This window comes from Bos indicus x Bos taurus, chromosome 10 (assembly GCF_003369695.1).
Source record: "Bos indicus x Bos taurus breed Angus x Brahman F1 hybrid chromosome 10, Bos_hybrid_MaternalHap_v2.0, whole genome shotgun sequence".
Lineage (NCBI taxonomy): Eukaryota > Metazoa > Chordata > Mammalia > Artiodactyla > Bovidae > Bos > Bos indicus x Bos taurus.
The window spans coordinates 36,950,857-36,968,132 of NC_040085.1; the positions used below are offsets into that span (position 1 = coordinate 36,950,857).

At 36.9% G+C, this 17,276-nt stretch overlaps 1 protein-coding gene across 1 annotated transcript in view; it reads right to left on the reverse strand.

Moving 5' to 3' along the window:
- The window catches only part of SOS2 (SOS Ras/Rho guanine nucleotide exchange factor 2), a 105,077-nt gene that overhangs the window by 40,984 nt on the left and 46,817 nt on the right, over positions 1-17,276 (reverse strand). The window contains exons 7-8 of the mRNA XM_027553698.1: positions 16,367-16,477; positions 7,924-8,022 (exon numbers count right to left, since the gene is read on the reverse strand). Of these exons, the coding sequence (XP_027409499.1) occupies positions 7,924-8,022; positions 16,367-16,477 (210 nt within the window). The remainder of the gene's footprint in view (positions 1-7,923; positions 8,023-16,366; positions 16,478-17,276) is intronic.

Below are 17,276 nucleotides of genomic sequence, written 5' to 3' on the forward strand. Positions count from 1 at the left end.
TTTTCAAAGTAAAAGGTTAAAAAAAATATTACCTAAAGAAACATTTTCAATTGTTTCACTAAAATATTGGCTTATCGTTCCCAATGAACTTCATTAAAGTTATTAGTAATAGGTATTCCTGTTAAGCTTCAAATTAAGATAAAGTTCTCTTCAGAGGAAAATATTTATTCTTTCCATTACTAAATTTCCAGGGAATGACCAGAGTAAGAGAGGAGAAGAATGTTACTTGGATTTGAAAAAATCAATTCTGAACTGAGAGTTGATATGTTCCTAGTAACAGAAGGATAAACAGATTTTTTTCTTAGAATATAAGAAGTATATTATAAAGATGCTTATAAATCAGGAAATGAATTTGTGATTTCTGTTTCCTCTTACATAAGGGTTGGAATATATATTAAGGAAAGAAATATCTAAAATTTATCTGAGAAAAATAAACAAAATGAAAGTAGTTTATGATTAACCCCAGAGGGGCTTAAATTGGAAAAGAACAAAAAAAGAATCATATTACCTATAACATGAACTTTAAAGTATTGCTAAAAATAATAATAATCCAACAACAAAATAATACTGTTCTACAAGTGTAAAATAATTTTAGGAAAACTATATATGATATCCTATAATTTCTCATTATGTAGTTGTCTTTCTGTCTTCTTATCATAAATTCTGACTCTGGGAAGTAAAACTCAAATAATATTTAAACATTATATCCATAAATAAATCTTCCTTGGTACATGACCAAGGCAAATATTTCAAATTAAAGCTGGCCTAAGACTGCTCCAGGACAGTGTTTTTTATTCCCAAAGGAACATGACAGCCGTAAGTTACACTGGTCGAGCCTTCTTTCCTATGGGTCTCATCCCAAAGTAGGCTCAATATGAAATGAAATTTCTTTCGAATGAGTGCTTGAGCTCAAACAGTATCACAAAAAGATAATCACCAGAATGGGAGACAGTACTGGAAATGACACATTCAAAAGGTTTAATATTAATATTCAGAATATATAAAGAACTCCTATAAAACCACCACAAAAATATTTACAAATAACCCAAATAAAAAGTGGGCAAAGGACTTGAATAGACATTTCTCCAAAGAAGATATATAAATGGTCAAAAAGCAAATAAAAGGATGTTCACTGTCACAAATAGGGAAATACAAGTCAAAACCATGAGATACCATCTCACATCCATCGGGAAGGCTATTATCAAAAAATAAAAATACAGAAAATAACAAGTGCTGGCAAGGAAGTGGAGAAACTGTAAACAGTGTGTGCTATTGGTGGAAATGTAAAAGAGTATAAAGTTACTATGGAATATCATACAGTGCTTCCTCAAAAAATTAAAAACAGAATTACCCTATGATGCAGCAATTTCACTTCTGGCTATATATCCAAAGAATTAAAAACAGTCTTGATGACATATTTGTTCACGGCAGTATTATTTATCATAGCCAAAAAGCAGAAGCAATCCATGTGTCCAACAACACCGGGTGTATAACAATATACTTAACACTACTGAACTATACGCTTAAAATGGTTAAGACAGTAATTTCATGTTTGACCACAATTAAAAAAATAGTAAATTATTATTAAAAGGAACAGTATCACAGTCAGAACAGATATAAAATGTAAAAAGTAATTTCTTATCTGATCATGTGATAATTCTTTTTGCTTATGTCTAGAATTAATCCTTATTTTGGTTTTTCAAAATCTATGTCATAATACACTGAATTATGAAATGAATGGATCCTTTTTTAAAAAAAGAAACAGAATAGAATATAACAGAATATAGGGTGTGAATATATTGCATGAAATGCCGAGTAGCATTTCAAAAACCTTTTTGCTTTGTGTGTGTGTATGGTCGTATAGCATTATCATGATGTTAAATGTATTTCTTACTATGGATCATTCCCACTGTGTAACATACAGACTGATTCCCACAGGACAATAATGCTATAAATAAATGGGTCACTTTTTAGAATACTTAGGCCCTTCTGATCCCACTAAATGAGTCATATAATTACTAAGAATCAGTAGTAAATGTTTCCAAATATGAATGACAGTTGTGCTTATGTTATAATTATATAATTCAATAACTATATAAGCTAAAGAAATATGACTATAAAAATATTTATATAAAAACTCAAATCTAATAACTTTAAAGGCAAGTCATTTTTAAAAGATATAGGGAAGACAAATCATAAAAGTATTGGAAAAATTATAAAAATTTAGATTTCTGCAATCAGATTGCTTTACAAGGATCTTCAAGGTTATGTACCATCTAAAATAAATGGAAAGTAGAAATCATAGAGATACTGTTTGTGACTTAAGTAAGATTCATACTCAAAGAAAAGGTTTTACCCTAAGTCAACAGATTAGCATATAAATATATACAAATGTTCATCTCTAGGGGTTTTGTGTGTGTTTATTAAAATGAGTGTTTATTAAAATGATTATGATTGATAATTAAAATGATTTATGATTCTTCAGTTCATTTTCAATTAACTGACCAACTACTAGTCCTAATCACAGTGGCTAAAAATACTTGGAGTCCAGTAATTAATTGGTAGTAAAAGTAGCTGTGACATTAGGATGAATCAGGCCATTATAGTCAATGTCCGATTTTAGATTCAGACCTCAGAGATTTTAAAACTAATCATCTAGACAGGGGAAAAATAGTAAGCTTCTATTTTAGTTAACTTCTATTACAGTTAGGTCCATGCTGCTGCTAAGTCGCTTCAGTCATGTCCAACTCTGTGCGACCCCATAGATGGCAGCCCACCAGGCTCCCCTGTCCCTGGGATTCTCCAGGCAAGAACACTGGAGTGGGTTGCCATTTCCTTCTCCAATGCATAAACGTGAAAAGTGAATTTAGGTCCATGAATCAAGGCAAATTGGAAGTGGTCAAACAGGAGATGGCAAGAGTGAACGTTGACATTCCAGGAATCGGTGAACTAAAATGGACTAGAATGGGTGAATTTAACTCAGATGACCATTATATCTACTACTGTGGGCAGGAATCCCTTAGAAGAAATGGAGTAGCCATCATGGTCAACAAAAGAGTCCAAAATGCAGTACTTGGATGCAATCTCAAAAACGACAATGATCTCTGTTCGTTTCCAAGGCAAACCATTCAATATCACAGTAATCCAAGCCTATGCCCCACCAGTATGCTGAAGAAGCTGAAGTTGAATGGTTCTATGAAGACCTACAAGACCTTTTAGAATTAACACCCCAAAAAGATGTCCTTTTCATTATAGGGGACTGGAATGCAAAGTAGGAAGTCAAGAAACACCTGGAGTAACAGGCAAGTTTGGCCTTGGAATACGGAATGAAGCAGGGCAAAGGCTAACAGACTTTTGTCGAGAGAATGCACTGGTCATAGCAAACACTCTCTTCCAACAACACAAGAGAAGACTCTACACATGGAAATCACCAGATGGTCAAAACCGAAATCAGATTGATTATATTCTTTGCAGCCAAAGATGGAGAAGCTCTATACAGTCAGCAAAAACAAGACCAGGAGCTGACTGTGGCTCAGATCATGAACTCCTTATTGCCAAATTCAGACTTAAATTGAAAAAGTAGGGAAAACCACTAGATCATTCAAGTATGACCTAAATCAAATCCCTTATGATTATACAGTGGAAGTGAGAAATAGATTTAAGGGACTACATCTGACAGACAGAGTGTCTGATGAACTATGGATGGAGGTTTCATGACACTGTACAGGAGACAGGGATCAAGACTATCCCCATGGAAAAGAAATGCAAATAACCAAAATGGCTGTCTGGGGAGGACTTACAAATAGCTGTGAAAAGAGAAGTGAAAAGCAAAGGAGAAAAGGAAAGATATAAACATCTGAATGCAGAGTTCCAAAGAATAGCAAGAGATAAGAAAGCCTTCCTCAGTGATCAATGCAAAGAAATAGAGGAAAACAACAGAATGGGAAAGACTAGAGATCTCTTCAAGAAAATTAGAGATACCAAGGGAACACTTCATGTGAAAATGGGCTCCATAAAGGACAGAAATGCTATGGACCTAACAGAAGCAGAAGATATTAAGAAGAGATGGCAAGAATACACAGAACTGTACAAAAAAGATCTTCACAACCCAGATAATCACGATGGTGTGATCACTGACCTAGAGCCAGACATCCTGGAATGTGAAGTCAAGTGGGCCTTAGAAAGCATCACTACGAACAAAGCTAGTGGAGGTGATGGAATTCCAGTTGAGCTATTCCAAATCCTGAAAGATGATGCTGTGAAAGTGCTGCACTCCATATGCCAGGAAATTTGGAAAACTCAGCAGTGGCCACAGGACTGGAAAAGGTCAGTTTTCATTCCAATCCCAAAGAATGGCAATGCCAAAGAATGCTCAAACTACCGCACAATTGCACTCATCTCACACGCTAGTAAAGTAATGCTCAAAATCCTCCAATCAGGCTTCAGCAATATGTGAACCATGAACTTCCAGATGTTCAAGCTGGTTTTAGGAAAGGCAGAGGAACCAGAGATCGAATTGCCAACATCCGCTGGATCATCGAAAAAGCAAGAGAGTTCCAGAAAAACATGTATTTCTGCTTTATTGACTATGCCAAAGTCTTTGACTGTGTGGATCACAATAAACTGTGGAAAATTCTGAAAAAGAATGGAATACCAGACCGCCTCTTGAGAAACCTACATGCAGGTCAGGAAGTAACAGTTAGAACTGGACATGGAACAACAGACTGGTTTCAAACAGGAAAAGGAGTACGTCAAGGCTGTATATTGTCACCCAGCTTATTTAACTTATATGCAGAGTACATCATGAGAAACGCTGGGCTGGAAGAAGCACAGCTGGAATCAAGATTGCCGGGAGAAATATCAGTAACCTCAGATATGCAGATGATACCACCCTTATGGCAGAAAGTGAAGAGGCACTAAAAAGCCTCTTGATGAAAGTCAAAGAGGAGAGTAAAAAAGTTGGCTTAAAGCTCAACATTCAGAAAACGAAGATTATGGCATCTGGTCCCATTACTTCATGGGAAATCGATGGGGAAACAGTGGAAACAGTGTCAGACTTTATTTTGGGGGGCTCCAAAATCACTGCAGATGGTGACTGCAGCCATGAAATTAAAAGATATTTACTCCTTGGAAGGAAAGTCATGACCAACCTAGAGAGCATATTCAAAAGCAGAGACATTAGTTTGCCAACAAAGGTCCGTCTAGTCAAGGCTATGGTTTTTCCAGTGGTCATGTATGGATGTGAGAGTTGGACTGTGAAGAAAGCTGAGCACTGAAGAATTGATGCTTTTGATCTGTGGTGTTGGAGAAGACTCTTGAGAGTCCCTTGGACTGCAAGGAGATCCAACCAGTCCATTCTAAAGGAGATCAGCCCTGGGTGTTCTCTGGAAGAAATGATGCTAAAGCTGAAACTCCAGTACTTTGGCCACCTCATGTGAAGAGTTGACTCATTGGAAAAGACTCTGATGCTGAGATTGGGGGTAGAAGGAGAAGGGGACGACAGAGGATGAGATGGCTGGTTGGCATCACCGACTCAAAGGACGTGAGTTTGAGTGAACTCCAGGAGTTGGTGATAGACAGGGAGGGCTGGCGTGCTGTGATTCATGGGGTTGCAAAGAGTCAGACACGACTGAGCAACTGAACTGAACTGAATTGACTATAGTTAAGTTGGGATTTTTAAATGTTGGCAAATACTAGAAGGCAACTATAAAACTAATGATGGGACTTCCAATTAGACATGAACATTCTCTAAAAACTTTTAGGAATCTAAATATACATCTGTGGCTGCTAATATATTATTCATGAGAAGCCTACAATCCTTTCTATGAGTTCTTTATGGACCCATTAGTCTCCATGGAGATACACAAAATCAAGTTGCTCATCTATTTGTTTACAAAAGCTAGTGAGCTCCAGTATCACACATTATGGATAGTAAGACTCCATAAAAAAAGAATTCTTGAGGTAGGTATTTACTGTTGTAGTTGTTTAGTCACTAAGTCCTGACTTTTGCAACCCTATGGACTGTAGCCCGCCAGGCTCCACTGTCCATGGAATTTCCGAGGCAAGAATACTGGGGTGGGTTGTCATTGCCTTCTCCAGGGGATCTTCCTCATGAAGGGATCAAACTTACATCTCCTGCCTTGGCAGGCGGATTCTTTACCACTGAGCTACCAGGGTAGCTACCAATACCTGAGCCAAGATATTCATTAGAAATCATCTAAAGATTTCTTTGCCTAGATGTCTACTAAGTTTAGTTATTCTGGCTTTTATTTTAAATATTACTAATGAGTTACATGGAAAAGTTAGAACAGGCTGTCTAAACCAACAACATGGTATAGACACAGTGTCTACATATAGACAAATATAGTATACTCTATATACACAGAGATACAATATCTATATAAAGAATGAATAATAAAGAGAAGCCGCACATGATCTCATTAGTGAAACTCAACTCTCAGAAATATGGAATATATTCAGCTTTAGTTGATGCACAACAGTAAGAAAAACAATCAGAAAAACTGCAAAGACAAGGCCCAGAAGATATTTACAATGGCAGAAGACTTGAACGATCCTATAAAAAGTTATTCAAAAGGCCAATCAACATATGTACAAGCACATTAATAATCAAGAAAATATAAAATAAAACATTAGTTACCATTATAAATAGATCATATAATAGAAAATCTTAAATATGAAAAATGCATAAAGAGAGACATCATGCATTCTGGTAGGAGTATAAACTGTATAATTTTGGAAAATTTTCCACTTTGAAAAACTGCTTGACCTCATCTAATAAATTTGAAAACATACACACCTTATGACCAAGCAATTCTAACCCTGAGTACATACTCTAGAGAAACAAAATCATGTACATGTGTATCAAAAGATAGAAAAAAGAATATCAATAGAAGTGTTATCAATAATAGCAAAAAACTATTGTTCAGCCAGAGAACAATAAATAAATCATGGTTTATTCAAACAATGGAAGAAAATTAAATTAGAAAAACATAAAATAACATCAGTGAATCTTATGTTGTGTGTTAGTTGCTCAGTCATGTACAACTCTTTGTGACCCCATGAACTGTAGCCCACCAGGCTCTATTGTCCATGGGATCAATGAATCTTACAAATATCAATGTAACTTTCAGAGAAGATGACACAAAATACTATAATAATTTGATCTAATTGATAAAAAGCTCAGAAACAGGCTACATATATTTTTACTGACATATACATAGGTGGTCAAACTGTAAAGAAAAGCAAAAAAGTAACTGCCATTACAGTCAGAGCAATAACTTACCTCTGGTGTGCTTGTACATTACATTTATTTATTATAAAGCATGTTTACATTTTTCTCTAAGTATACACCATAATAAAGTTTATACTACATATTAGACCCTTAGAAATTCAGTATATTTTTATGTGTACTGATATTTAAAAACGAGTTCAAGTTTTATCACAATTTTAATTTTTAATTCATTACTTGGGTTCTACCTACTACATTGCATGGGCAAAAGGTATCAACTTTAAACGTGTTTTTCATGACAAGTTATATATGACAGAAGTTTAGAACAATGTTATACATAAAAGTTATTAATTACCTTTATAAAATATGAAGTTAAACCATTGTTGCTGTGTGACTCCAAAAATTAATTTTTAAAAAGTCAACATTTTAATGTTATTACTTTGAGAATTTATATTATCAAGTGATAGATAAAGTAACATTTTCCCCTATCTACAACTTGGAAATTATATGAATATAAAAAATAAAGGCATTTCTCTATGGTCCATGGGAAGTAGGAAAACATTTAAGATATTTTCTTTTTATGAATAAAAACTATTAAAACTATCATCAGAGAAAAAGTTTTTAAGTCTCATAAATCTAAGTATTTCTTTTTGTTCAGAAAACTTTTATCTTACCTTTAATAATTCAAAATAGTGCCAACAATGATATACTGGCACCAGCATAAGGCGTGGAAGGACATAACGAACTGCCTCTTTAAAACCATCAGCGATGGACTGCAAAGTGAAAAGACAAAATAGTATATCTCTGATATAAAGGTTACGTAAACAGCAGTGCCTAACAGAAGTAGTTTTTAAGAATACAAGATACAGGGAACTCTCTGGCAGTCCAGTGGTTAGGACTCGCCACTTTAACTGCTGGATCCTTGGTTTCAATCTCTGGTGGGAGAACTAAGATCCCACAAGCTGCTAGGATCCCAGCAGCTGCACACAACTTAGCAACAACAATAACAATAATAACACCACTAAACAACAATAATAACAACTTATACTAAACAGTAGAAACATTAGGGTACAGATATCTTTAATGGAACTAGTCTCTAGTCTAACCTCATTTGTGTTTTGGGCATGACTTAAAAAAACAAACAAACAAGATAGAGATGTATCAAAACTATAATGAAAGCGTTCTATATTGAAATTGAAGTGCTATAAATCAAGTTTTTTCTTTCTTTAATTTATCAGCTAATTAAATATATACATTTCATCTTTCATGGCTAATATAACTTTAACAATGGTCTTCTCAGCTTTTTCCCCAAAAGTTTTGGGTTCCACATACCATAAAGGAATGCTGAAAAGCTATACATCTTCTCACAGATTTCTATGTCACTTTTACTCAAAATGTTTTAAGTAGTTACAAAGAATGTGTTTGGGGGGATGTGGTACATTGCAGATGTGATTTAAACCTATTTCACAAAACACCGATCAAATACATTTCAGATTTAGCTCATTTAACTTAAGAAAAATGCTGCTTAATTGATACAGCCGATCTTCACTGTCAAAGTAAACAGCCAGATCACATTAAATTTCCACAACAGGTCTGACTTCACTCTTAAATTGAAATACACAAGTTAATACCACAGTCTTCAGTACAGGAAGCACTTGAAAGAAACTATAACTGCTTCTAACATAGCATGTTCAAGTATGAGAGCTTTACAAGCCTCCCCTCTCCTTTATCATAATGGAATCAGTGAATTAAAATGGATGAGAATGGGTGAATTTAATTCAGATGACCATTATATCTACTACTGTGGGCAAGAATCCCTTAGAAGAAATGGAGTAGCCATCACAGTCAACAAGAGTCCAAAATGCAGTTCTTGGCTGCAACCTTAAAAAACAACAGAATGATCTCAGTTTGTTTCTAAGGCAAACCATTCAACATTCCAAGTCTATGCCCCAGCCACCAAAACCGAAGAAGCTGAAGGTAATCAGAAGACCTAGAAGACCTCCTAGAACTAACAAAAAAAACAGATGTCCTTTTCATCATAAGGGATTGGAATGCAAAAGTAGGAAGTCAAGAGATACCTGGAGTAACAGGCAAGTTTGGCCTTGGAGTACAAAATGAAGCAGGGCAAAAAGACTAACAGATTTCTGCCAGGAGAACTCACTGGTCATAGTGAACACCCTTTTTCAACAATACAAGAGATCACTTTACACATGGACATCACCAAATGGTCAATACTGAAATCAGATTGACTACAGTGTACCGGAAAATGGAAAAGCTGTATACAGTCAGCAAAAACAAGACCGGGAGCTGCCTGTGGCTCAGATCATCAGCTCCTCATAGCAAAATTCAGGCTTAAACTAAAGAAAGCAGAGAAAACCACTAGGCCAGTCAGGTATGACTTAAATAAAATCCTCTATGAATACACAGGGGAGGTAATGAAAAGAGATTCACGGTATTAGATCTAAATATCAAGGGAACATTTCATGCAAAGATGAGCACAATAAAGGACAGAAATGCTATGGACCTAACAGATGCAGAAGATATTAAGAAGAGGTGGCAAGAATACACAGAAGAACTATACAGAAAAGATCTTCATGACCCAGATAACCACTATGGTGTGATCACTCACCTAAAGCCAGACATCCTATAATGTGAAGTCAAGTGGGCCTTAGGAAGCATCGCTACGAACAAACCTAGCAGAGGTGATAGAATTCCAGTTGAGCTATTTCAAATCCTGAAAGATGATGCTGTGAAAGTGCTGCACTCAATATGCCAGGAAATCTGGAAAACTCAGTAGTGGCCACAGGACTGGAAAAGGTCAGTTTTCATTCCAATCCCAAAGAAAAGCAATGCCAAAGAATGTTCAAACTGTACCACACAACTGTACTCATCTCACACGCTAGCAAAGTAATGCTCAAAATTCTCCAAGCCAGGCTTCAACAGTATGTGAACTGTGAACTTCCAGATGTTCAAGCTGGATTTAGAAAAGGCAGAGGAACCAGAGATCAAATTGTCAACATCCGTTGGATCATCAAAAAAGCAAGAGAATTCCAGAAAAACACTTACTTTTGCTTTATTGACAAAGCCAAAGCCTTTGACTGGATTACAACAAACTGTGGAAAACTCTGAAAGAGATGGGATTATCAGACCACTTTACCTGCCTCCTGAGAAATCTGTACGCAGGTCAAGAAGCAACAGTTAGAACTGGACATGGAACAACAGACTGGTTCCAAACTGGAAAAGGAGTACATCAAGGCTGTATATTGTTACCCTGTTTATTCAACTTATATACAGAATACATCATGTGAAATGCCGGGCTGGATGAAGCACAAGCTGGAATCAAGATTGCCGGGAGAAATATCAGTAACCTCAGATAAGCAGATGATACCACCCTTATGGCAGAAAGCAAAGAAGAACTAAAGAACCTCTTGATGAAATTTAAAGAGGAAGTGAAAAAGTTGGTTTAAAACTCAACATTCAGAAAACTAAGATCATGGTGTCTGGTCCCATCACTTCATGGCAAATAGATGGGGAAACAATGGAAACAGGGACAGACTTTATTTTGGGGGGGCTCCAAAATCACTGAAGATTGTGACTGCAGCCATGAAATTAAAAGACACTTGCTCCCTGGAAGAAAAGCCATGACCAACCTAGACAGCATATTAGAAAGCAGAGACATTACTTTACCAACAAAGGTCCATCTATTCAAAGCTATGGTTTTTCCAGTGGTCATGTATGGATATGAGAGTTGGACTATAAAGAAAGCAGAGCGCTGAAGAATAGATGCTTTTGAACTGTGGCATTGGAGAAGACTCTTGAGAGTCCCTTGGACTGCAAGGAGATCCAACCTGTCCATCCTAAAGGAGATCAGTCCTGGGTGTTCACTGGAAGGACAGATGCTGAAGCTGAAACTCCAATACCTGGGCCACCTGACACAAAGAACTGACTCATTGGAAAAGACCCTGATGCTAGGAAAGATGGAAGGCGAGAGGAGAAGGGGACGACAAAGGATGAGATGGTTGGATGGCATCACCAATGTGATAGACATGAGTTTGAGTAGGCTCTGGGAGTTGGTGCTGGACAGGGAAGCCTGGCATGCTGCAGTTCTTGGTGTCGCAAAGAGTTGGACACAACTGAGCGACTGAACTGAATTGATTAGATCTAGTAAACAGAATGCCTGAACAACTATGGACAGAGGTCCTTAATATTCTACAGGAGGCAGTGAACAAAACCAAAGAAAAAGAAATGCAAGAATACAAAGTGGTTTTCTGAGGAGGCTTTACAAATAGCTGAAGAAAGAAGTGCAAAGCAAGGGAAAAAGGGACAGGTACACCCAACTAATGCAGAGTCCCAGAGAACAGCAAGGAGAGAAAAGGCCTTCTTCAATGAACAATGCAAAGAAACAGAGGAAAACAACAGAAAAGACAAGAGATCTCTTCAAGAAAGTTGGAAATATTAATATCCAAAGATGGGCACAGTAGAGGACAGAAATGATAAAGGCCTAATAGAAACAGAAGAGATCAAGAAGAGATGGAAAGAATACACAGAAAAACCATACAAAAAAGATACTAATCACCCAGACAACCATGATGCTGTCGTCTCTCACTTAGAGCCAAACATTCTGGAGTGTGAAGTCAAATGGGCCTTAGGAAGCACTGCTGCCAATAAAGCCAGTGGCGGTGATGGAATTCCTGCGGAGCTATTTAAAATCCTAAAAGATGATACTATTAAAGTGCTGCATTCAATATGTTAGCAAATTTGGAAAACTCAGAAGTGGCCACAGGACTGGAAAAGGTCAATCCTTATCCCAACTCCAAAGAAGGGCAGTACTAAAGAATGCTCAAACCACCAGACAATTGCACTCATCTCCCATGCTAGTAAGGTTATGCTCAAAATCCTCCAAGCTAGGCTTCAGCAGTACATGAACCAAGAACTTTCAGAAGTTCAAGGTGGGTTTAGGAAAGGCACAGGAACTAGAGTACAAATTACCAACATTTGCTGAATCATAGAGAAAGCAAGGGAATTTCAGAAAAACATCGACCTCTGTTTCATTAACTATGATAAAGCCTTTGACTGCATGGATCATAACAAACTGTGAAACACTCTTAAAGAGATGGGAATACCAGACCATCTTACCTGTTTCCTGAGAAACCTGTATGTGGGTCAAGAAGCAATAGTTAAATCCCTGTATGGAACAACTGACTGGTTCAGGATTGAGAAAGGAGTATGATAAGGCTGTTTATTTCACCCTGTTATTTAACTTACATGAAAAGCATGTCATGTGAAAGGCTGGGCTGGATGAGCTACAAGCTCTGGAATCAAGATTGCTGAGAGAAATACCAACAACCTCAGATATGGCAGGTGACACTACTCTAATGGCAGAAAGTGAAGAGGAACTAAAGAGCCTCTTGATGAGGGTGAAAGAGAAGAGTGAAAAAGCTGGCTTAAAACTCAAAAAAACTAAGATGATGACATCTGGTCCCATCACTTTATGGTAAACAGGAGGGAAAGAGGTGGAAGCAGTGACAGATTTCCTTTTCTTGCACTCTAAAATCACTGCAGATGGTGACCGCAGCCATGAAATCAGAAGACGACTGCTTCTTGGCAGGAAAGCTATGGCAAACCTAGACAGAGTGTTAGAAAACAGACATCACTTTGCCGATAAAGGTCTGTATAATCAAGGCTATGGTCTTCCTGGTACGGATGTACAGATGGGAGAGCTGGACAAAAAAGAAGGCTGAGCTCTGAAGAACTGATGCTTTCAAACTGTGGTGCTGGAGAAGACTCCTGAGAGTCCCATGGAAAGTAAGGAGATCAAACCAGTCAATGTTAAAGGAAATCAACCCTGAATACTCCTTGGAAGGACTGATGCTGAAGCTGGCCACCTGATGCGAACAGCTAACTCATTGGGAAAGACCCTGATGCTGGGAAACATTGAAGGCAGAAGGAGAAGAGGGTAACAGAGGATGAGATGGTTGGATGGTATCACCAATTCGTTGGAGATGAACTTGGGCAAACTCTGGGAGATGGTGAGGGACAGGGAAGCCTGGTAGACTGCAGTCCATGGGGTTACAAAGAACAGGACACAACTTGATGACTGAACAACAACAATAACAATAAACTCTTCTTCAGGAGAAATCTTTTTTTTTTTCTGATTGGTACCCTGGAGATTTTTACACCTTGGATTAATGCATGATAGGAAACTCCATAGGATAATAAGTAACGTGTAGGAAAAATTGGAAGAGAATGCAAAAACATAAATAAGATTAGAAACTAATTCTCTTCAAGATACCTGTACTGGTAAGTTTTTGTTGTTTAGTCTAAGTTGTTTTTGCTAAGCTGTGTCCGACTCTTTTGCAATTCCATGGACTGTAGCCAGCTAGGCTTCTCTGTTCGTGGGATTTCCCAAGCAAAAATACTGGAGTAGGTTGCCATTTCCTTCCCCCAGAGGATCTTCCAGACCTGGGGACCAAACTCACATCTCCTGCATTGCAGGTGGATTCTTTACTGCTGAGGCACCAGGGAAGCCCCCTGTACCCTTGTATCACCTGGAAAATCAGCAGCAGCAGCAGCAGCAGGTATATCCCAGTTTTGAAAACTAATAGTCTGCAGAATAAATGATTTTCTAAAATTTATGAGGCATTTAAAAGTCACTCATGTTGATTTTAAATGTCATATATTTATTTAAAGTGGTATATCTCCTCATCAGGTAAATACAGACAGAAGCAATACACAATGTGAAGAAAAAGTTCAAGATGCTGTTTTTAAAATATATCCTCATAGGTAAACATATCCATAATTCTCACCTATTGTTAACTGAAGTAAACTATAATTTGTTCAACAGGCTTTTACCAGAATATGCAGAGATTAATTTCTTTTATCATTTAATTAAGACAGTGATATAAATTATGCTGGATATAGGTTTATGTATTTTATATGCAATGCTTTAACTGGAAGCAAGATGAAACTTTAAATTTAGTCTACAAAACTGTCATTTACATGGTTAATTAGCACTGAAATGGCTACTAAAGTGTATTCTAAAATATTAATGCAATGTATGTTTATAGTGTAAGGGGGCCTGTAAAGACAATATACACTAATGTTTGCATGTGTAGTATGTGCCAAATGTGCTTAGTGTATTCCTGTTTAATTTTCATAACCATAGAGATGTACATTATCATTATCATTTTACAAATAAGTAAACTGATTCTCAGAGATTAAGTGATTTATTCAAGGTAAGATAATTGGCTCAAAGCCAGAAGTTCTGACTCCAAAACTCATATTCTTACAGTGTGCCTACATCTTCTAAAGTTTTGTTGTGTTTTTTAATAAAGCATTACTTTTTCATCTTACAAATGAAAAATTTGTTTTACGTTAATAAGGTACAAGTGAGTCTGGCCTGAAAAGGGGTATTATCTAACTCTGAATTTCACTGAGTATCTGGAATAACAGCTTAAATAATTGGGTTAGAAACATTAAAATCTCATAGTAAGAATTACTGGGTGCTTCCCAGACAGCACTAGTGGTAAAGAACCTGCCTGCAAATGCAGGAGACATAAAAGACGTGGGTTTGATCCCTGGGTCGGGAAGATCCCCTGGAGGAGGGCATGGCAACCCACTCCAGTATTCCTGCCTGGAGAATCCCACGAACAGAGTCTGGTGGGCTATTTATAGTTTATGGAGTCACAAAGAGTCAGACATGACTGAAGCGACCTAGGAGCAGCAGCAGTAGTAAGAATAACTAATAAAATAAGGATGAAACAATTGTTGTACTTTTAATGAGTATGCCAAAGATCTTATAAGCATACTACTCCATTTAACTAATGCTTAATTTATGGTTTATATGAATATCTAAGATTTAACTTAAAAATTATTTCTTCAATTAAGTAAATTTTGAGAATTAAGTGTAAGTTTTATTCCAAATTGACAAGTTTTTGAGGAATAGATGATAATGGGAATTCACAGTAAAGGAGGCAGGGAGAAGACAATACGTTCAGTTTTATTTATTTATATTTGAAGTCCTTGTGGGATATTCAAGTGAATTAGTTCAAAAGGTTGCTGGTTATATGAAGGTGTATATACACACACACATCCAGTGTTCAAAAGAAAGCTATGGGTTAAAAATACAAATAAGGAAGTCACCAGCATACAGATGGAAGCAAAGGGTATGGATAAAGTCCTCAAGGACAGCACAAAGGAACAGAACAGCAGGAGCTGATATAAGAAGATGGGTAACACCTGCAACTAAGGAAACTGAGAAGAGGAAACCAGAGAAGATGAAAACTATGTAACAGCAGTATCACAGAAGTAAAAAAGAGCAAGAGGAATATTCATAAATACTACAGACATAAACATGAGATCAAAATAACCACAAGATTCGGTGGTTAAGTTCATTGTCCAGGGCAGGTTTTAGTGTTAGAGCCTGGTTAGAGCACAGGTGGTGGCAGTCTGATAGAGAATGATCAAAATATAATTGGCTACAAATGGGAAAAAAACAAAAGGGGTAAGAGTAACAGTGACAAAAATTTGTGCATTTATTCACTTGTTTTAGGACAATACAGATTTGACCATATTCTTATGCTAAGGGAGAAAAGCCTGTCTAAATGCAGGAAGCTTCTACAGCAGTAAGTAGTCAAGGATCATCGATGCCAATCTAACCTTCATTAAGTGTTAGCAGAGTAAAATGTAATTTTGTCTCTCTCCACTTACTCTCATTTTATCTAACTGCATTACAGAACCAATTAACTTGCATAATCTCCATTAATATACCTATCTCCTTTAAATGATAGCCCTAATCGGAAAATAGTATGAGTATACATGAGGATATTCTCCACTCTTTATTATTTCAGTTCTCTCTCTCGTAGGGAAACAGATCCTGAAATAGCTCTCCACCACCATCTCTACATCTCAGATCTAGAGTGTACCAGATTTTTCTAGTCACACAGTATTTGTGATGGTATTCTATAAAAGATTTCCACATTAAGGACAAATTGAAAGAACTCAAGACAGAAAACAAAAGACAACCTACAACAGTTTTACAATTAACAGATTTTGAAGGACTGGTAAAATATTCCTTTAGTTTCTTTATTAAAAAAACAGCATTCAATTTAAGTTTACCTGAAAGTGTAGAGCCACTGCAGGTCTGGCCATCAACTTACTAAAATTTTCATTAAACTTTGGTGAAAGAATATCCTGGGATAATGTTTCATAAGGATCAAATGCTTGCTCCTATTTTTTTTTTTAAAAAAAAGAAAAATATGTTAGGTTTAAAAGAAAATCTTTTCTACTATCATGGCACAGATTATTTAATGGCAAATTTTTAGTTAAGCCCTCCATTAGGTTTCAGAACATTTTTTTTATTCTGGGGACAAATAATAACTATGGACTATAACTTGGAAATTTTTTAAAAATGTAAGTAATGACTTTAAGTAATAGATGACAAGAAGCTGCTAGTCTTAAAATAGGTCACTGACTTGTGATCACAAGTATCAAACTATTAAATGCATATGCATATTTATCCCAGCTAAACAAAAATTGTATTATTAGTAAAATAAGGCTGGGATTTGAAATTTCAGTTAGGTTTGCTGCTGCTGCTAAGTCACTTCAGTCGTGTCAGACTCTGTGTGACCCCATAGACGGCAGCCCACCAGGCTCCCGTCCCTGGGATTCTCCAGGCAAGAACACTGGAGTGGGTTGCCATGTCCTTCTCTAATGCATGAAAGTGAAAAGTGAAAGTGAAGTCACTCAGTTATGTCTGACTCCTAGCGACCCCATGGACTGCAGCCTACCAGGCTCCTCCATCCATGGGATTTTCCTGGCAAGAGTACTGGTGTGGGTTGCCATTGCCTTCTCCATCAATTAGGTTTACCTAGGCTAAAAGTCTAGATGGTTGGATGGCATCACCAACTCTACAGACGAGAGTTTGAGCAAGCTCCAGGAGTTAGTGAAGGACAAGGAAGCCTGCCTAGCATGCTGCAGTCCATGGGGTCGCAAAGAGTCAGACACGACTGAGCCACTGAACTGAAAT